The sequence below is a fragment of the Ornithodoros turicata genome, unplaced genomic scaffold (assembly GCF_037126465.1).
Source record: "Ornithodoros turicata isolate Travis unplaced genomic scaffold, ASM3712646v1 Chromosome13, whole genome shotgun sequence".
Taxonomy (NCBI): Eukaryota; Metazoa; Arthropoda; class Arachnida; order Ixodida; family Argasidae; genus Ornithodoros; species Ornithodoros turicata.
In genome coordinates, this window is record NW_026999307.1 from 54,560 (window position 1) to 75,199 (window position 20,640).

The 20,640-nt window shown below is 44.8% G+C and overlaps 1 protein-coding gene and 1 long non-coding RNA gene across 3 annotated transcripts in view; both read left to right on the top strand.

The window, feature by feature from the left end:
* The first annotated feature begins 532 nt into the window (after nucleotides 1-532).
* Nucleotides 533-4,038, top strand: LOC135372189 (uncharacterized). The gene is made up of 7 exons (XM_064605881.1): nucleotides 533-1,814; nucleotides 2,253-2,289; nucleotides 2,574-2,657; nucleotides 2,894-3,055; nucleotides 3,110-3,344; nucleotides 3,849-3,914; nucleotides 3,981-4,038. Exons 1-5 carry the CDS (start codon nucleotides 1,485-1,487, stop codon nucleotides 3,166-3,168), a joined length of 672 nt encoding a protein of 223 aa, XP_064461951.1. The 5' UTR covers nucleotides 533-1,484; the 3' UTR covers nucleotides 3,169-3,344; nucleotides 3,849-3,914; nucleotides 3,981-4,038.
* A 245-nt stretch (nucleotides 4,039-4,283) lies between these two features.
* LOC135372105 (uncharacterized) overlaps nucleotides 4,284-20,640 on the top strand; it is an 87,286-nt gene continuing 70,929 nt past the window's right edge. For both annotated transcript variants that reach the window (XR_010415822.1, XR_010415823.1), the window contains exons 1-4: nucleotides 4,284-4,681; nucleotides 4,774-4,983; nucleotides 7,065-7,161; nucleotides 10,391-10,512. This is a non-coding gene — a long non-coding RNA (uncharacterized LOC135372105). The remainder of the gene's footprint in view (nucleotides 4,682-4,773; nucleotides 4,984-7,064; nucleotides 7,162-10,390; nucleotides 10,513-20,640) is intronic.

The following is a 20,640-nucleotide window of genomic DNA, read 5'->3' on the forward strand; positions in this document are numbered from 1 at the left end:
TTTGCCCAGAGTAATTAATTGTTGTACTGTATTCTAAAACTGCTGAACAAGTGTAGCTAATTTAACTGCAATTTGTCTAAGAGTTGTACTTTAGAAACGGTTACCCATTGAGCAACATTCAGTCATTGGTCGCATTGGCCCACAGCACTAATTGAAAACACAATATGTATACTGTCTAATCACCAGATTCATTCTTATGAGGTACACTAAAACTGACTTAAGCCCTGTACTGGAGATAGGTCCGCCCACATTGGCAATCACAAGTGAACACGTAGCAAAACCAAGTGAACAACTTATTTTTTCCAACACTTTTTACAGAGCTAGTAAGCCGTGAGTTAGGCACACATGCGCAGATGACATCATACCAGTGGAGACAGGGTTCACAGGCTGCACACTCTTCACCAAATATTTCTCTGCACAAGCTGCATTTCCATATCACATTAGCCCTCTTTGTTTCTACTGCATTGTAGACTCTAGTTCATGTGCTAGCTGTGAATAACTCTGAAGTGTTGATTCAGCTCAATAGATTCAGACAATGCTGCTTTTGCTTTAGGTTCTGCTACGAGTGATTCTAGCGATGTATGTAGGTTGTATCTAAGCTGTCTGGTCATTGGTGGCCAGTCAAATAATTTTACTGGGTAAGACTTCTTCCTTATACACTGCCTTGTTTCATTGCAGAGGGTTGCAGTGCCTGAAGAGGATATACGTAACAGGCTTGTCAGTGCAAAGTTTCCATTACTTGGGGGCATACCCATGACCGTTTCTGATGCCCCCTTTTATTTTCCATGGGCTCTGATTGTTGAGCAAGATGTTTCGGAAGTTGAACATCTTCTGAGAGACTAGGTTCCTTGTAGTACAACTGAAGGCAGACAGCCCACATTTGTACGCTGGTCAGCCCCTTCGAAGGCGCATACTAGTAACTGTGCACTTTGAGAACACCGAGCAACTTAAAAATTTGTAGAAAGAACTCTTTGATGGAATTCTTCATGACTATGATGCTCTCGAGTTCCCTAGTTGGTTATTTATCCTGTTGTTGAATGCATCCTCCACGAACTGGCGGCCCCTGAAAAAACCACTCACATCTGACTGGTTTCCAACTTTCGTTGTAGTACTATTGCACTCTTTCCATGGCGCAAGGGCATAAAGTTTCATTCAAAGGGATAGTCGCATCCGGAAGTGTGTTCCGGAACTGTTATGGTCATGTTCCCTGTCGTTCATAATGTGCACCAGCAAATTTTCTCCACACAAATCCACTTGGTTGACTTAAATGTTCGCGCTTCTGGCGCGCACGGCAATCCCCGCAAGGCACCTACACTGGATGACGTCAACAGGATAAACCAACCATCAGGAGGCGCTCCTTCCTGCCGGAGTTCGTTGTGTGTCTGAGCGTGCGTCTGACCCTTTTTCTTGTTGTCTCGTCACGTTTGCTTTGAAGTACTTTGAACCACAGCGTGTGCCCTAGGATTTCACGCCATTGACGTGCGATGTCACAGCCAGGAAACCGGTGCTACGTGCCCGGGTGCACAAAGACTTATCACGCGAATCCCGAGCTTACATTTCACCGACCTCGCAATGGCGAGACGAAAAGAAAGTGGGAGGCAGCGATCGCCAGCCACTACTGTGGTGTGGCCCAAGGGTTGAATGCTTCACGCGTCTGTTCCTGTCATTTCGCCGACGACGCCTACGTTGATGAAGATGTATTGCAAGTTCGGCTCGGGCTACGGCAGAAACGGAAGCGGCTGAAGATTGGCGCCGTGCCTACCATATTCGATCAGGAACAAGATCAGGAACAAGGGCAGGAACCAGTAACAGGGGTAAGTGACAATCTTGCATGGTCACAGCTACGCTGCGATGAAAAATATCAGTTGTCACAGTAAACATCATTGCGAACACCTGGCCTCGCTGCCGATTGTAACGCCACAGTCACAACGGCTACTAATGTACACAAATTATTACAATGATTGCAGCATCCTGACACAATAGTACGCATACTCTCGTGAAAAAAGATTGGTGTATTGTTGCTGAGCGAATGGTCGCCTATATTATGCAGGAGTAACGTAACACGCCCACATGACAGCGTTATTCTAATGTTATTGCAGCTAGTGGATGTTTCTACTGTTCACAGTGTAAGCCTGATGGCAGCATTCAGGGATGTGAAAACACCACAATCTGTGTTTGGCTACGTCCGAGACACTGCATGTTGCGTCAGTATTCTACTGCAGCCTTGTTGCTAATTTGTGGCTCTATTTCAGGCGGCAGCAAGCACGACAACGGAATCAACTGGATTTGGTATGTTTTGTCAAGCCACCTAAAAAATTGCAATTCTTTTTGCACGTCCCACAAAATAATGGATATGTACGAGCTCTGAAAATTGCCAAGTTCTGTGAAAGGAATCTTGTGTGATGTGGCTGCCAGTGTTTATAAAGTAATGTGGACAGGAAAATAACTGTGCCAGTGGAAGAGGGACTGCAAAGGGGAAGATTTATTGGCATAGTAATTTTTATGTTTGTTATTGTACTCGCTAGGCGCTCAACGTATTCTTTTGAGTGTTAACACTCAAGGACATATTTCAGATGCGGAGGTCATGACTGAAGCAAGCGCTGGGGACCCACTTTCCACTTCACGGCACATCTCACAAGGGGACTATCCAGAAGGCTGTATGTAAACATATATCACTGCAGTTCACTGTGCCGTAACGGGGATGCCACTAGGAGATTGCTGCACGTCTTTTCTCCTGTTTCTCCACGAGAGAGAAACACAACATGCTTGTTCCTTTTTTTTTTTTTCGTTGCGGCATGTGGGGGAGTAAAAAGGGAAAATATGGCACAAAGAAAAATTTGTATTTTTGACAGCTGCATACGTACATATTCTCCCTGTTGCCCATGTTTTGCAGCCATTATACTGGATGGACTACTACTGGAACCTCTGGTGCCGTACCAAACAGTCAGCCAGTACGGGTTTCTCTATACCTTAGTTCCAGTTGATCGTGGGGAAGCCGTAAAGAAGGATGTGAGGCACATGGGAACACAAACAGCTGTTCCCTTGTGTACATTAGGTACTGAGAAAGAGCACTTATTGTGTAATGGTTGAAACGTGTATTTGTACACAGGCACTCAGACAGAGTTTGTTGCGTCGAGCACAGCTGTGCAGACTGAGCTTAGCCTTTAGCCGCAACCCTGCTTGGCACTGGCTGAAGGTGTTGCAGGGGACATGAGAGGCACCGAAACTGCATTGCAGTCTACATACCAATATTTTGATACTGGTGTGCAAAGGGCCTCAACTCCAGAGCCAGGTACAGCGCCAGATGTAGCGCCAGAACTCGATACCACTTTTGGATCGACAAGGTACGTGGCTCTGATATGCGGTTTTACAGACACCTGTAGTACTGTAGGTACCTTTAGCGTCGGGCATACAGAGGGTTTAGACAGAGTAATAGAAGCGTTCATTGCGTTATAAAATTCATTGCGTTATATTTATTGCTGAAGAAATGAAATCTTGTCTTGCGATCACAGTCCCTAATCGTTAGGTCTCTTACAGAAGGCCATTTCATTACTTTAGGTAAAAGATGTGAGACAAAGAATTTTCAGTCATTTATGTAGTGAACTTCCTTTAAGTCAAAAATCGATAAATTGAAATTTATGCTTAACTCAAACACACAGTGGTTTCCCTGGTATACTTACTGTGTTGTAAAATACATTCAATGGCTCAAATTACTGCTTAGCTCAAGCAAGCTCTGGTGGATACCATGGGGTGAAGTTACTGAGAGTTTACTGTAATTTCTTAGTGTAACCCACATACATCACCTTAAACGTCATTCACAGGCATGATCTTTAATCTTTTACATGCAGCATCCCCGACCCACATGATGCTACACTTCATACGTCGGACATGGTGGAAAGTTCTGACGATGAAGAGTGAGTTGAATATTCTTAGTGCTGTGATAATTGAAAGAGTTGCATTGCAAACTCTGCCTTCTACAGTGATGAACTCAACAGCCCTCCAGGGTTCCATCATTCAAGACCCTATACAGTCAAACTCCTTTACAACGAAACTCAGGGGACAGCAAAAAAAATTCGCAGTAAAGGTATTTTCGTTAAAAAGGATGTCCATTATTGGACCTATAGGTTCCAGCGGGACCGAAAAAAAAAAATTGCTGTAGTGGTATTTTCGTTAAAAAGGTGTTCGCTATAAAGGATTTTGACTGTATACATCAACTGTGAGTCCGTGGCCATGGGCAAAGAAACACCACCTCATATGTGCATGTCTCCTCCTTTTAGGGAGGACGGTGAACGCCTCTTTCTTGTTGCTGAGTCTAGTCTGCGAGAGCTCCTGTCAGTCTGTTGACTGCAACTGGAGATACTGAGTGACAAGACAAAATATTCCCCGACACTGCAAAGGTTTATCCGTACACCACACACCTATAGTATCCTCGAAAACCTCTGATGGGAGGCAAGGGGGATGACCAAGGGCTCACTTACACGAAGTGTGCCTATGTCAGCAAAATTTTCGTCTTGCCACTACATGTCTCCAGTTCCAGCCATCAGTATGCACCAGCTCTTGTCAAGACACCCTTGTTTCGATGGTCCTAACGCTGATAGCCTTGATAAGACATCGACGGGAACTCCCTCCTGATTGCTCGGACAACGCATCCAGGGATCTGTCGCCTGTTCCTTGGAACAAGGTATCCCCAGACCCAGCTTGTGAATGACGAGTATGCCGTGAACCTCAGGCAGCTTGAAAAGACAACTCCACATGACATTTCTTTTTGTGTAGCATCATATCTTGTGGGCATTTGGATACCTGCCAAATCTCCCGCAGTGTTGGGAAGATAATGGCCAGAACAGAAGAACAGACACTATCCCAACCTTGGAGTTCAAAGCCTGTGCATTCCTTCCTTAGTTCCATGGTCTCCCGCAGTTTGAATGTGGAAGGTTGGCAGGTGTGCAACATAGTACAACAGAAAAATGGTCTACCTCTTTCAAGGTGAGCCCGATTCCAACTGCTAACTCCCTCCCAAAGCAGCATCCCTCCAATTTTGGCAAAATCCAATTTCTCCCAAAATATGTTACTCTTACATTCTTCAATAACATGCTTCCCCCTTCATTGGCACCTCAAATGCTTCTGTTTTCAGACTTGTAAGACTTTCCTTCAGAGTTTAAAATTCCCACTGGATATCTGCCAATCAATCGGTTTTGTGTTGCCAATCAGGCCATGGCTAACTGGCATAATTGAGAGCATGTTGTGACTAGCTGAGACGGCTGTGTTGCTTCACTTTTCCTAGTGGAATTGTTGGACCAGGATTCTCTCGATCATTCCACGGCTGTCGTCCACTCTTATGATTTATGGGGGAAAAACTTGTGTAGGCCAAAAACCTGCTGAGAATAGTCGCCCTTTTGTATACAGCCCTTGTCCATTTTAAGTGTGACAATTTGCATAACCAACAACTTCCGACTAGCACGAGTTTACCTTCCGAATCTTGATGAGGGGGTCATTTAAAACAAAAAATACATTACAGTCGTAATCATATAGCAAACGGGAGAGCGCTGCAGCAGGCTTACCTGTGGTCCTGGGGATTGAGTCGCCTAAAATGTTGATCGTAGCGGCAGCATTGAGGTGCGTACACCACTATAAGCTCTCTACAGAGGCAGATGTCCCTGAGTAATGGGTGTTGTGTTATGCACTGCACGGCGGCACTGTTGCACATTTCTACCACCTTGGCAACAGAATGGCAACACAGGCGCTCGTCGGGCTCCTGTGGGTCGCAGACTCCACACAGACACCTGCCCATTTCAACATTCTAAACTGTTTCGCACATCAGACGGCAACCATGCAAAGAGATACGTCACCTAAAAATGTCATCCCGCAGGTTAGCTGCAGCCACATCTTGTGGATGGTCGGCGGGTTCCAGAGGCATTGGGTCGGTAGAGTATGGGTCATCGTCCAGCATTAACTCGTCACCGCTATCGCTAACATATTTGTCAGAATCTCCCCCAGACAGAGAAACATCACTCTCGTTTTCCGACTCCATGTTTGCTCCCTTCGCTTCGTGATTGCCAAACAGGCGCTCGGCTCGCATTTGCCCAGGGCGCGCGCTGATTGGCCTTATCCGTGTGACACTTGCTCCCACTTTTAGAGAGCGAGGGCGCAAAGATTCCGGTTTCTTTTTCATCGGATTGCGCGAAAAGTACGCCACGGATCGGAATGGTATTTTCGGGCCCACTTCAGTGCTCGGCAAGGAATTCGAATTTGCATTAGTTTCTAAATTGACCTCAGAGAATGCGACTGTCCCTTTAAACATCATTGAACATTTTTTTAGATTTTGACATCACCACACCTTGGAGTACTTTGAAAGCTTGTTGTTCAAATTAGCAGTGATATTCATCTTTTGATTTGGGATTTCCTGGTTAAATGCTCGTAGCATATGGTTGACATAAAACCAGGAATTGGGCATCTTGGAAGTGCTCTCTGAGCCGCTGCCTTTGCAGGATATCTTTTTCTGCCATCATGCACTGTCTGTGCATCTTGTTTGCCACCTGGTGGTTACGGAACACTGTGGACCTGCTACAGCAAGAGATGACACTACTGACGTAGATGACCGTTGTAACTATAACTGGCCGTTCCTGTTACTGGGTATTGTTGCAATGCAAGCCACTTCGGAAAACAAATCAACAATTGCCCAAAGGGGACAATTTAAACATGCAACAGGATGTAAACAGGGTGGCTGTGGCTTAAGCATTCACCTGTTTTCCCTTTTCAAAGGAAGCTATCTATAACTCGTTATTTTTTTCAACCAATTTTCTCACCAATGTGCCGTGCTTGTTGGTGGCCTAGCTGTGACTCAGGGGCGTAGCAAGGAGGGATTTAGGGAATTTCAACCCTCCGAAATTGTACCTTTGTTACTGCATTTGTCAGTGGGAGGCAATGGGGAAATCTTCCTCCCCCATGTAAGGTCCCCATAGAACACCCCCTCTGAAATATTTTTGTGGATGCCATCCTGCCATGGCTGAGGCTAGGTCGAACCTTCCTGGTTGCAAACTTCTCCTAATTGTGTGCCAACTTTGCAGGACATGAGCATTTGACCTGCAGAGACAAGGCAGTTACTGAACAAAGGGTACTCTTCACAAGTTAAGCTACTTCGCAAAACATTTAACGAAGCTACAGGTAAGGATAATGTATTTGAAGTTCCTAAGTTATGTTGGGGGAGTAATGTGTTGCTTGTTATCTAACAGTATGCACTTTTCAGTTCCTAACCTTTTTATAATTCAGATATTGATGTCACAATGGGTAGTCCAAGACGTTCTCGACTAGTTTTAATACATCATACCACTCCGTAGGCTGGCATTTTATTATTTTGATTTTATAATAATTTTCAACAAAGCACAAAGCTGGCATCAAAATTTTAGTTTCTATGAGCTGTCCTCAATGCTTATTTCGTGGAACCGTGCTGTGTTTTAATCTTGCCCTCTGCCATTAGATGCACCTCTTGTCGCTCTAGTGAATGTCACCTGAGCCTCCTATTACACAACCAAAACAGAATTTGTAACATGCACTGCACAGCCACCTGGGAGCATAGTGAGACGGCCATACAACTGATTCGCAGTAGCTCTTGTCTCCTAGTGTACAGCATAAATTGTTGGAAAATTGGCATAACTCTCGAGCCATAATAATTTTAGATGAGAATCAAAGTTACATTGACTGCAAAGTCCTAGTAATCATATCTTAATTAATGCACTGTAGCAGGTACACGACTGGGGGGGCATGATTCATCTTTTGCAACTACTATCATCAGACATCCATTGTCAAACTAATGCTGAGCCATTTATCGTTACATTCAATTACAGACTCAGCGCGACATTGCTTGCATTTCTCTGTTTCACAAAAGTTGCTATCATGCTTCACTAAAGATTGAATTTCTCTCCTCTCCATATTACGCCCCTTTTGCAACGGGATCTTTGTTCTTACCAATTTAACAAATACATTTGCAGACACATTTATTCTGTGCACACAATGCAGCTGAAATCATCTTCCCTCAATAGTTTGCGACGTCAGTACCATAACACATTTCAGTGATGCAGTAAATGATTACTTTTTCTATATTTCTTAATGCTTGCTCTAATTTGTTTTCATTATCTTGTTATTCCAGTATCACATGTACCTTCATAACTTGCACCGAAATCATGTGTGTTTATCTGTATATAACCCACTCCCCTCTGTAGTGACAACCCTCAGGGTAGTTAAAATCACTCAATGAATAAATGTTGTCAGCTGCCTGAACATGCTTTGTAGCAGAAGTTTGGAAATGACACGTTACCATGAGACCTAACGGAAAACGTCTGGTAACAACAGAAACATTGAGAGGCAGACTGAGCAGCCTGTAACATGAACAAACTGAAGTGAATGAGAACATGACTCTTGCCACCTTTTTCTAGTGCTGTTTACATTCAGCTGTCAAAAGCACTAAGTATGGACATGACACCTTTTGCTGTGAGACGGGATGTGTTTTGTGTGAGCAGTGAAAGATTACTGGCGATAACAAGTGGGTCGAAGTGGGGTAGTGGGTTGAAGTACTATCGAAAGCTTTATGAAAGGGAACACAGGGGTGGGTGGCAGATAGCCTTGCACGTCAGTTATGGAAACCGGGGATGATTGATTTAAATCACGCTGATTTAAACCGAGATTTAAATAATCAGTATTAGCCATGATTTAAATCACTTTCATAACTGCTCCATTTAAACCAGGGTTGGCTACTGGAAACGAAAACGAGAAACGGTAATTACCGAAATTCAACAGGAAACGAAAATGGAAACAGAAGCAAAATTGTTTTAGTTTCCACTACCAGAAACCGAAATGGAAATCAAATTCAGAAGAGGTAACGTTAACGGAAACCCAATTCGCAGGACGTTTCCTTCAGTATTTTCGCGTTAATATGAAAGTTATATATATCCGCACTATTCTTCCAGTCATCATTCATTGATTCATTCATTTGTTTATTTTGGGGTCTTTCGTTCGTGTTGAGCCCACTGCGCAGCAAGATGAACGTGAAAATTTTGGATGATTTGTTATCTTTGCGCACGGGCGGAGATTTTCGAAACTTAAAGGCATGTATTTCTGCAACCTAGAGAGGCATCTACATGCAGTGTATAAGATTCGTGATGAACTTTGCATTAAAGACCTTAGTGTTTGTGTTTGGTGTGGCTGTCTATTTGCATCCATTATGTAACTAGAATATATGACATGAAAAAGCCAAGCCAGACAGTACGAGTTCCCGATGGGAAACAGAAACCAGTACCGAAATTACCTCGGAAACAACATGTGCTCTAAATTAATGTGAATTTCGGGTGGAAAAACGTCCAGTTATGCTGAATTTGGGGAGAAATTGGGCTCTATTACTCAAACGGACTGTACTGGTTTGGTACAGACGGTGATGTAATTGCGTTTGCTGCCAAACAAGCTAGTGTGCATTCCTACAGACGGCTTCAGTGAGGGCAATTTGCCGGGTAAAAATCAGGTCCCTAAAGAGCAACCTTCAGTTCGGGGAAGAAACGGGTGAAACCCTAAAATTTTGGGCTCTATGTATGATGTGTCTCGATAATGGTTTGCGCTCTACTGAAATTCTCCAGCAACTCTTCATGCATGCAACAAGATGTTTATCCAGTCTCTCTCTCTCTCTCTCTCTCTCTCCCCCCCCCCCACACACACACACACAGCTAGTAGCAGCTTATGAACTCTGCAAATGCAGTATCAAAGGAGGAGTAGGTTGGTTGGTGTATTCTCGTGCTGGGTCATGGAGTCAATCATGTGTAGATCTTTCTGAATCTGTTGGTGCCAGTGATCTTGGCCATGTGATTTGGTCAGGCAAGTGACGTGTCTCCTAAAGATCCTATGCTGTGTTTCTAATGCTATGTTGGGGTGCTTAGGAAATGTATATTGCAGGACGTAGAGTTGTCAGACATGAAGAAAAGGTAATTGCTGTCAGTGCATAACAGTAGCCATTACCTGAATTGAATACTGGCCAGTGGGTTTTCTTTCATTCCGAATTTTCTTTAATGGAGGATGGTGCTATGAGTTAGCATCGCCTGCTCCAATTTCAGTCAGTAATGTACTGTTTTCGTCACCATTATCGTACCCTGATACATGTAAACTCAGCTACAGCTTCAACACAGTGTTCCATGTGCAACCTCAGTTTTGTCAAACCGTAGCCTTATGCACATTACAGTAGCAAGAGTAGTTTCTACAAACCTTCTTGTGCATTGAAATTCTGTATTGCCTTCATCGGATGTCTTCTGTGAGATGCCATTGCCCCTGTCTAATGTCAATCTCCTTGTCAGATGATAGTTTCTTCAAAATATCTTTTCTTGCTTCTCTAATTGTTTTCTGTTTCTTGCAACAGCTGTGGTGTCAAACCGTGTGCGGTACAGCGCAATGGAGATCGTTGACATGCACTATGGAATGTCTGTGCAAGTGGCTCTACGCAAGGCCAGAAGATTGAATGTAGGTGACCAAAGCGCTCAGGTGAGTGCTTGGGTTTTCCTCTATGCTGCAAGCAACATTGAAACATTGAGACAGCTTGGTAAGGTGGCACACACATATTACACACGATTCATCGAATGGTGATTGTGATGCACCCTAAGGGGGTACCCCGGGAACAACTCGCGAAAAATGACAAAAAAAAAAGAAACAGATCTTCTGGAAATAACATTTTTGGTGACAAAAATCTATCCTAAATCTTCTATATGATCCCAAAGTATTTTTGCTCAAATCTGCGCCAAAGTGCCCCAAAACTCGTTTCTTCTGAGGCATGGTAGCGGGCAATATCTCGAAAGTGACGAAAAATCGTCGCTTTTCAAACAGCCGTATCTCGAGAACGACACCACCGAGCGATGGCATCTTTGCACAGATTGACAGTACTTTTAGTCCTCTTCAAAGTTCCTATGCATCCAAGCTTCTCCAGTTAGAAGAGCTCCGATGAAAAGGGAAAGATCCAAGAACCCGAAGCGAGAAATGTGTGCCACGTGATCTGTGCGCGCATTAAGATTCGCCGTTCCTCGGTCGCCTTTGGCAACCGGCTCCTGTGGCCGCCGGAGCATCTCCTCTTTCTCACAAGGGGATTGTGCTCGCAACTTTCACTTTCTGTTTCTTGCTGTGCTTTCGAACGTGAACGATTCTTACGACGGACAAACGAGTTTTGAAATGAAAGTATGGCACCGTCCACCATTTCAGAAGCTGCCGATGACAAAGGAGAAAAAGGCTTCTGCGCCAGAATTCGAAAGCGAACGCTTTGTTGATGTATTTAGCGGCGGTGACGTCGTCGAAACACGACCAAATACTTCTTTCCGTAATCTTCTGGAGGCTGTGCCGTTCACGAGCACAGGTCGCACTGTCTAAGTTCATTTGGAGTCATCGTTAGTGTTGCCACTGGTGCGCCACGGCCACGTGTCTGGCACTGAGCCAAAACTTAGGCTAATTGGTCAGGATATCACCGACTGGCATTCCCATGGTTTTCTCCAAGGGGTTTGCCGAAGTAGCGTTGAAGTGGTTTGTGGGAGGGGCAAAGCTTGCAGCCCCCTCCTCTCCCACACTCGGTACGCCTATGATCTCAGCCCTGAGGAGCAGTAGAACCCCTACGAGTATCTGCTTTGCGAAGCTAATAAAAGCTAACAAGCTAACTAAAGTGCATCACACAAAGAGGAACAAAAAACACAAAGGACTACTGCTGAAGCCTTCTAATTTGAAAAAAATAGTGTGAAACTTTGTGCTTCATTTTCTCAAAACAACTTTTCGCTCTACCTGCTCCACATGTGAAAGTGATATCTCCGTAACCACTACCAAAAACTAAGAATGTCATTACCTCAACCATACATTTGGGAATAGACTCCAAGTTCAAGCTGTCTTCTATCACATTTTTCAAACTCTGCAGGCCTTTCACAAAATGCCAAGATTTTGTAATTTCTAAAAATGTGTTTTGTAAAAAAAAAAGTTTGAGATATCATTATTTTTTTCTGGTTAATTTATTTTGAGGGCATTATCAACGTCTGTGCAGATTTTTATCACAATTTATTAAGAAACAAAAACTCTGGTTAGGGGTCTTTAGGATCTGTGTTTAACCCTATATAGTTGTAGTAAATGACTGGGCTGCAAGTACCATCAACAACACAATTGCCTCGTTAATGCAAATGATGACAGAATCAGCTTCCCTGTTACATGTTCCAATTATGTCAATTTTTCACTATACAGTTAAACCTCGATATAACAAAGAAGCATACGCGCGCAATTTACTTCGTTATTTCAAAAGATTCGTTAAATCGAGTATACCAGAAAGTAAAGCTAATGAAATTACCACGCTGACTATATCGTTAAAATGCAAACCGCTCTGCGCAGTCAACCCTACACTGTCGAAAAATACACGTGACATGATCGATTTACTTCACTTTGAAAATTTTATTTCGTAAAATACCGTATTTACGCGATTCTAAGGACCCCCTTTTTTTTCAAAATGTGGCAGCCCAAAGTAGGGGAGGGTCCTTACATTCGAGTACAATGACTTCGAGACGTACAAATGCCTTTAAAAAAGCGAAAATCCTGGCCTTTATTGCGCTAAGACGTGTCGTCACCGTCGTCAGTTGAAACAACGGAATCAGAGTCTGAGTTCCCGGTGAGCTTATCCTCCCAGAAAATGTCATCTTCTGTGCCGTCCGAGGCGTTGCTTATCGAGCACTTTTTGAAGGACTTTTCGACAATCTCTGGGCGAATGGCTTTCCACGCATCGGAAACCCGCGATGGCTGCCGGAGACGCCTTCCGTATCTTGCCAGCTGGCGTCCGCTCGCGGGCACCATCCCGAATCCACGCTTCGTATTCCGCGCAGAGATTCGTCTGAAACGGCTTGTTTATGGAGACATCGAGGGGTTGCAGAACGGATGTCAGTCCGCCAGGTATAACAACGAGGTCGCTGTCGTGTTTCCTACACTGCTCCTTCACTTCCTCCGTAATGTGGCCCCGGAAAGTATCGAACACCAACGTTGACGGGAGATGAAAAAGTGCTCCCGGATGCCTCAGCCACACGGTCTTCAACCAGTCCACCATAAGTTCGGATGTCATCCAACCCTGCACTTGGCAGCGGACAACAACGTCCTTTGGGAATGGCTCCTGTTTCGGTAGGGTCTTCCGCTTCAGAATCAAGTACGGAGGCAGCTTTCTGCCGTCAGCCGTAATGCACAGCATTGCGGTAACACGAAGTTTTTCGTGCCCCGTGGTATGGATGGTCACTTCCTTTGCGCCAACTTCATTAACCGTTGTAGACCGCGGCGTGTCCAAGTACGCAGCAGTTTCATCTGCATTTCCTATCTGTCCCATCAGGAATCCCTTTGTTCTTCGGAGGTCAGCCACATAACGTTGGAAACTGATAACTTTCTGCTCGAAATCTTTGGGCAACTTCTGGCAGATTGTCGTGCGACGACGAATCGAAAATCCCTGGCGTTTCATGAAGCGTTGCACCCAGCCACGGCTGGCTCGAAACACGCTGCGAGGAATGTCCAATCTCTTCGCTACTGCATTAGCTTTCTCACGCATGCCGTATTCGGTTACGCTGGCAGCACATGAACAAGGAACAAATATTATGATGCATTTGATACACACTCAGCCTATATTGCCATGGTTACAGATGAAGGCCATACACACAAACTGCTTCGTCGCACGTGACGCAGAAAGGTTTCCATGTTTCTGTCTACACGTTCTCCTCACACAACTCGTTCTCATGATTACAATATATGTCAGCAAACGACTGCAAATATGACACCAAACTCAGGAGATGGGCACATGGCATACATGAAAATTAATTGAAATGAAATTTATGAAGATGAAAATTAACGTACACAAAAAAGAAATATCATTTACTTTACTTGGGTAGAGACATACGCTACTAGCATGTAACATGTAGCCTGCTATAACGCTTTGGTCCCCTTTTACGCAGTCCACCGTTCACTCGTATTACTGTGATGGTGTCATCCCACGGACCCTCGTAGAAGATGCCTGCTGTTTTGATTCGTCATTCTTTGATGCCTCCATCTGGCACCATCTTGTGCCAGTGCATAGTGTCTCTTGTCCGCCCATTTGGTCGCACACGTTGCGCCGGGCAAAGCCCCGATGGCACTGTAAATCTCTGAAACAGTACATCATTCTTAATTAAGTGCTCCTGACTCCGTACGCTTGCAATGGATAACTTTGCTTTTGTTCGTAAAGCAGGGCTGTAGGCTGGAGCAATCTGCCCGCTTCCCGGCGAGGTCGGCTCCAGTGTTAGGTACTCTCAACGCTTTATGGTCCTTTTTTGCATGGGCCCTCGTTGCCACAGTGGCACCTTCGTCCTAGCTGCAACTTGGCTTACTTAACTCCCCCCTAGTTTCTTCACCTGCTGGGGCGGCTGGTGTATGTGAGGGGGGGTATCCCGTTTGAAACTCTTAAAAATAACCTTTCAAAAATAAACGCATAAGTAGCCACGATTAATAATTAATGTCCCAGAATCACAAAAATAATCGCTCAAATATCTCCGTGTAAATAACGCTAAGGAATCCCCGGTTAAGAATATGTTGTTAAAAATAAATCGTTTCAGAATCCCTCCAAAACCAACCATACAGATGCTACTGTCATGTGGTATGGCTGCGAGTGAAATAGACAATCTGCTTTGACAAATAGTTCCAAAGTCTGCGAATTTAATTGGACTCCTGCCATGAGTATATTTCGTACATCAGACTTCCATACTTCATACGCAAAGCAAGCGTACTTCACTTGAACGTCAGTGTAAAGCGAACTCGGAACACACACACGAACGGACGAGCGCTCAGCACTGCCACAGTTCCTGTCGATGCTTCTAGAAATGTAAAATTTCATGAAATTTTGAAAAAAAAACTTTTCTTTTTTTGTTTTTTTCTTCGAAAAATTGGAAAAACTGGAGGAAAAGGCGGACATGCACACTAGAGGTGTTACGGCCATTTTACATCGTCTTTTCACTTTGCACTTCACATGGCTCACTTATTAAGGGAGGACGCGGCTTTCAACTTGAAAAAAATGTCAAAAAATCGATTTTTGGAAAACTTTATTTCCGGTCTCTATAATCCATGTTCTGTGTGATCTCAAAGTTTTTTGGCTCAAAATAATCTCTAAATGCCCCAAAAACATTTTTTTCTGAGGCATGGTAGCGTGATACGCGTCAAAATTATCGAAAAAATGTCGATTTTCCGATATACGTAGCTCCCGAACTAGAGCACTGGGCGCCGCCATCTTGGCACTGTTGGAAAGAGAATCTTTTTGTCTTCAAAATTCCCGCTTCAGCGGACTCCTCCAATGAATAGCCTAGTCACAAGTTGCAAAAGTTTGAGGGCACCCAGCGCGGAAGCTATTGGCTTCCTGCACTTTCGCGCCCTGTGATTGGTCCGCTCCGCGGTTGCCCTTGGTTACAAGCTCTTTCACTGCCGGGACGACGGATTCCTCCGTGCGCCCGCCGGCTGGAAAGTTTTGATATCTGCGTTTCTCTGTACGATTAGCAAATTACTTGCTCGATTATGGACAAACGATCTTCGAAGTCGAAGTTTCAAATAAGGCACCACTTCGGGGCTCGTAAGCGGAAATCCCCGCGGTCGGCGAAGAAGACCGCCATAGTTTTGCCGGAATCCGAAAGTGATTCCTTTGTTGTTGCGCAGCAAGATACCAGCGTCGCGGACGCTTCACCTGCAACTCATGCAAGTGATGAAAGTGCTGTGATGCCATCGACTAGCACAGGTCGAACTGGTCGCACAATTCAAGCACACCTGGAGCCTACTTTTGTGTCACAAGAGGATGCACGCGAGTTGTCTGCGTCCGTACAGGCTTCGCTCAGTGCAATGTCGGCGACAGAGCGAAAACTGAAACTGATCGGCGAAAGTGAAGAACCCGAAGGCACCTCAGGTACGGAAGAGTTCTTGATGTGCCAACTGTCAGCATTGAATGAGTTAGTAAAGGAAATGCTGTGCCAGAAGTGTTTGGAACCCGGAGTGACACTGGTGCCAGGCACACGACACGGGTTAGCGGTGAAGCTTGCTGTAACCTGCGCGAATTGTGGTAGCATCGCTGAACAATGGTCATCTGCGAGGACCAAGAGCAGAAGGACCTTTGAGGTGAACATGAGGGCTATGCAGGCGATAAAAAGCATTGGCAAGGGGTCGACTGCATTGACGGACTTCTGGTTCATTATGAATGTATCGCACCGTGGACTTCACCACAAGACATTCCAAAAGCATTTGAAGGGGACCTTTCAAGGAGCTGCTTCTGAAGCTGCGAAGAACGTGTTTTCAGATGCTGTAGGTGCGGTGCGTGAAACGTACAAGAAAATGGACCCGGGATTCAACAAAAATATCACAGTTGTTTATGACGGAACATGGATGACACGCGGGCACACGTCACACATTGGCGTAGGCACAATAATTGAATTCTACTCGGGCCTCGTCATTGATTCAGTTGTTCTGTCCAACTACTGCCATGGCTGCACACTGGGACCAAAGGAGGATGACGACGAATACATCGTATGGAAAGAACAGCACAGCTGCCAGAAGAACACTGACGTGAATTCAGGACGAATGGAAGTTGAGGCAGCATTGGTGATGTTCAGACGTTCCCTGTCTAAGAACGACCTACGCTACACCAACATAGTGTGCGATGGTGATAGCCGCACGTACCTTGCCCTATGCGAGGATCAGACCTACGGCTTTATCCCCTTGACAAAAGAGGACTGTATCAATCACGTACAGAAAAGAATGGGATCTGCGCTACGTTCAATTGTAGCTAAGAGCAAAAAGGAGCAACCCCTTGGAGGAAGAGGCGGCCTGACACAGGACCTGATCAAGAAGTTGACAACCTACTACGGGATGGCCCTAAGGAACAATTCTGAAGTAGAGGATATGCAGAGGGCAGTGATGGCTACATTTTATCATGCGACATCTGCTGATGAAGAATCTCATCATGAACTCTGTCCGCCAGGACCTCTGAGCTGGTGCAGGCACAGGGCAGCAGATGGTGAAGGAGAGTCGCAGCCACGCCACAAGTACAAGCTGCCGAGGCATGTTGCTGCTGCTCTCCTGCCTTTCTACCAGCGCCTCTCAGACCCTCAGCTCCTTGAGCGATGCAGAGGGAAGAAGACACAAAATGCGGCGGAAAGTTTGCACTCCGTGATCTGGTCACTGCTGTCTAAAGATGAGCATGCCTCACTGGTGGCAGTGGAGACTGCGGTGAGTGAGGCCATATGTCGCTTCAACAGCGGGAACGTCCGAGCATACACAGAGTTATGTGCTTCAATCAGCATAAAACCCGGGGCGCATGCGCTACGCCGAGCTGCTGAAAAGGACTGCCTGCGTAAGAGGAAGGCTGCGAAAGCCCACCAAGTGAAAGGGCAGAGGGCAAAGAAGTCAAAGGAGGGCAAGGACACAAAAGATTATGACCCTGGTGCTTTTTAGTGTAAGAAATCCATCATAAAACTTCAATACTCATTTTCTCAAAACATGTTTTTAGCCTACCTGCTCTGCTTGCAGAACTGATAGCTCAGCAACCGCTGCATTGATTTTGGTGCTGTTTGTTTTGAGAGAGTCATAAAACAGCACAGTATGCAATGACATTCATATTTTCTCAGATTTCTAAGCACAGAATTTATGTGCATATAAGTTTTGTGTTTTACAGACAGGTTGTGAAAAAATCAAACCAAAGATTTTTCAGCAGAGAATAAAAAAATCTAAGAATGTCATTGCATGCAGCACACACCTAGGTATGAAACAGAAGTGAAAGCAGCTTTCTATCCCGGTTTTTAGATTCTCCATGCACTCTGCAAAATGTGTAAAGTATGAAAGATAATAAAATTTATAAACAAAAAACTAATGGAGCTATCTCTTTGAAATTTGAATATGATCATTAGGAATCCATAATTCACCTCTCTATAAATTTTGATCAAGATCCTCCAAAAAATAAAAAAGTTAGTCTTGAAAGGTATATATTTTAAAAATACTTTAATTTATTCACATCACACAGACTTACAGCTTGTAACAACATTTGTTGCAAACATTTTAAGAGTCACTTCTAGGAACTTTAGTAAAGGAGTATATCCTGCAGACGCACGAATTCTCCTCGATTAAGTAACTGCACAATGTCCGACTAGAGCTCGATCAAGTCACTCAGATTCCGACTCAGAATCGCTGGTATTCTCTGGCGGCGCGGCAGCCATTGCAGACTCTACATTCAGGTTCCAGTGAATGTAGGCCAGCTTCTCCACACGTTCTCCTGCAAGCCTGTTACGAAGCTTGGTGTGAACATTTCCAAACTGTGACCAATTTCGTTCACAGGAAGCAGACGAGGGAGGAATCTGAAGTAGCCGGCATGCAATTTGCGTCAGTGGCTGTCTAGTACAAAGTCCTTGCCACCACGTGGACGGCTCTAGATGCTTCGCTGACTCCCACAGGGCTGGCCTGAGCCAAATACCTGTAGATGTCCTGTATTCAGCGACATTGGAAAGCACTTCCCCGACGTCAAGTCGGGGGTGTTCTGCCTGCTTGGAAATCCAGTCAAACGTGTCGGCAATGTAAGCATTATTGAGGTCCTTGCCTCGGTATCCAGATCCAGGAGATTAGCGGCAACGTGAATAGGTCGCAAACAGAACTGCTCGCGTCTTTTTAAGATACCTGCTGCCTGATCCCGCTCTTGTTGCGTGAGAGTGACTGTCGCCAGCCTTGTCGTCATAGCAACTTTGATGGAGCGAAAACTTCGGGCACGTCGGACAGCAAAGCTTTGTCAGACTCGATAGCAGTGATTGCTGATGAAACAGGTGTTACCAGCTCCAGGCAGCTACACAGAGCGCGCCAGAATAAGTCTTCATCCAGGACAGCTTTTCGCACTGATTTCTTAACTGTCAGATCTTCCTGGATTACAGTTTCTTGGAGGGCTTCTTTGTTCTTTATCAAACTTTGAAGTGAGATCGCAATGGCCCCCCCCCGCCTTGTTTTGCAGGGCAACTTGAGGGTCGTGAAGCTTAGCTTCCTGCTTCTGTTGAAACGTAGCGGCAACAAGGTGGGTGTGCTTGAAGTACATGATGACTTCTCTGGACATCTGCTGAACTTTCTCCACTGCATGAGATCATTCAAAAGGAGATTGAGTCCGTGCGCGGCACATCCGATGTGTGTAATATGCGGAAACTTCTCAGTAATAACCTGGCATGCTGCTGGTATATTACTGGCATTGTCAGTGACAAGCGCTACAACTTTATGTGCCCCAAGAGACTCGATGGTGGTGCAAAGCTCTCCACTGATGTAAGCTGCAGTGTGCCAGTTGGTGCCCGTTTCTACGGATTTATAGGACACAGGTTTCGGTGTTGAATGAAGTTGATCACAGGATCTCCTCGAATGTTTGTCCATCCGTTGGTCGGAACGGATAAACATGTCGCTTTGTTCAAAGCGTCTTCTACGTTACTCTTCATGCGCTCATACTCAGCGTCAAGCAGAGGGTTACTCGAAAGGTACCGGCTGGGAGGCGTGTATGAGGGGCGAAGCATCCTGAAGGCATCCCGCCAGTGCTCATTTTCAACTTAAGAAAATGGAGAGTTAGACACGAAGATTGCTCTTGCTAGAGCTTTCGTCAATCTTTTGTTTCACTTCTGGAGTTATGCTGTCCAGGAAAGACAAAAGACCTGGGCGTTTTTTTTGTCGGAGGTTTCCCTGAGCATCCTACGGTTTCAGTGGCTACTGATGGTTGCACAGTACACTTCTTGCCTCGGTCTCAGTACTAAAACGCTCTCTTAGGTCTTGTGGGCATTTCTTGCATGACAGAAGATGCCTCGTCAAGCGCGTTGCGTTAGGAAACCCGTATAACTAACCACTGTACTTGCAAGCCGCTTGCCTCTTTCCTCCTTCCGTCGATGCGGACACGATGAAATGCATCCATAAGTTTGATTTTGGGCGAACCATGTCTTTCGATTTAAGTCACGGCAACAAAAATGTAGAGACACTTTCGAGGTTGCACTCGTATTCTTGCGCCATGCGAGAATGACAATGACGATCGTTTTCCGAAGATGATCAGAGCTCTCAGCCCGTTCGAAACCGAAACCAACGGCTTTCCACGAAAACAGGCACTGCAGAAATTTTGAAGTTTTTTTTTTCATAATTACTGCAGTGAAAAAAAAAAAAAAAAAAACGAAAAAACTTTTTTTTTTCACAATCTTCCCGTTTTTTTTCAGCGCCCTTACATCTCTAGCTTTGTCAAGCAAAATAACGCGGGACATGCATATAATGCATAGGCTTTACTACACTAGAAAGGAAAACATAGCAACAACACACACACAGAACAAATATGGCAGCCACGACAGACCACTATGTAGAGGGTGAGTGTTAACAAGGGCAAAAACCACCAATATGAGCTATGTCTTACTGCTATCCTCTGCGTAGAGGTACACACCTATCACTCCGCTGTCGTGTTGGACTACAGGATATATTTTGAAACACTTTATTTTTAACCATTTATTTTAAACAGTTTATTTGTGATAGTATATTTTTCAACGATACATTTTCATGGTTGATTCTTGAGCAGTTGTTTTTTGGTCGGGGAATTTTACACGGTTTATTGTAAAACAATATATTTCGAAA

Bases quoted from the DNA above. Each gene is read 5' to 3' on its own strand.
- LOC135372189 (XM_064605881.1), top strand. From the start codon at position 1,485: ATGTCACAGCCAGGAAACCGGTGCTACGTGCCCGGGTGCACAAAGACT. The intron at 2,658-2,893 runs GTATGTAAACAT...CATGTTTTGCAG, and splicing joins AGGGGACTATCCAGAAGGCT to CCATTATACTGGATGGACTA. The intron at 3,056-3,109 runs GTACTGAGAAAG...ATTTGTACACAG, and splicing joins TGTTCCCTTGTGTACATTAG to GCACTCAGACAGAGTTTGTT.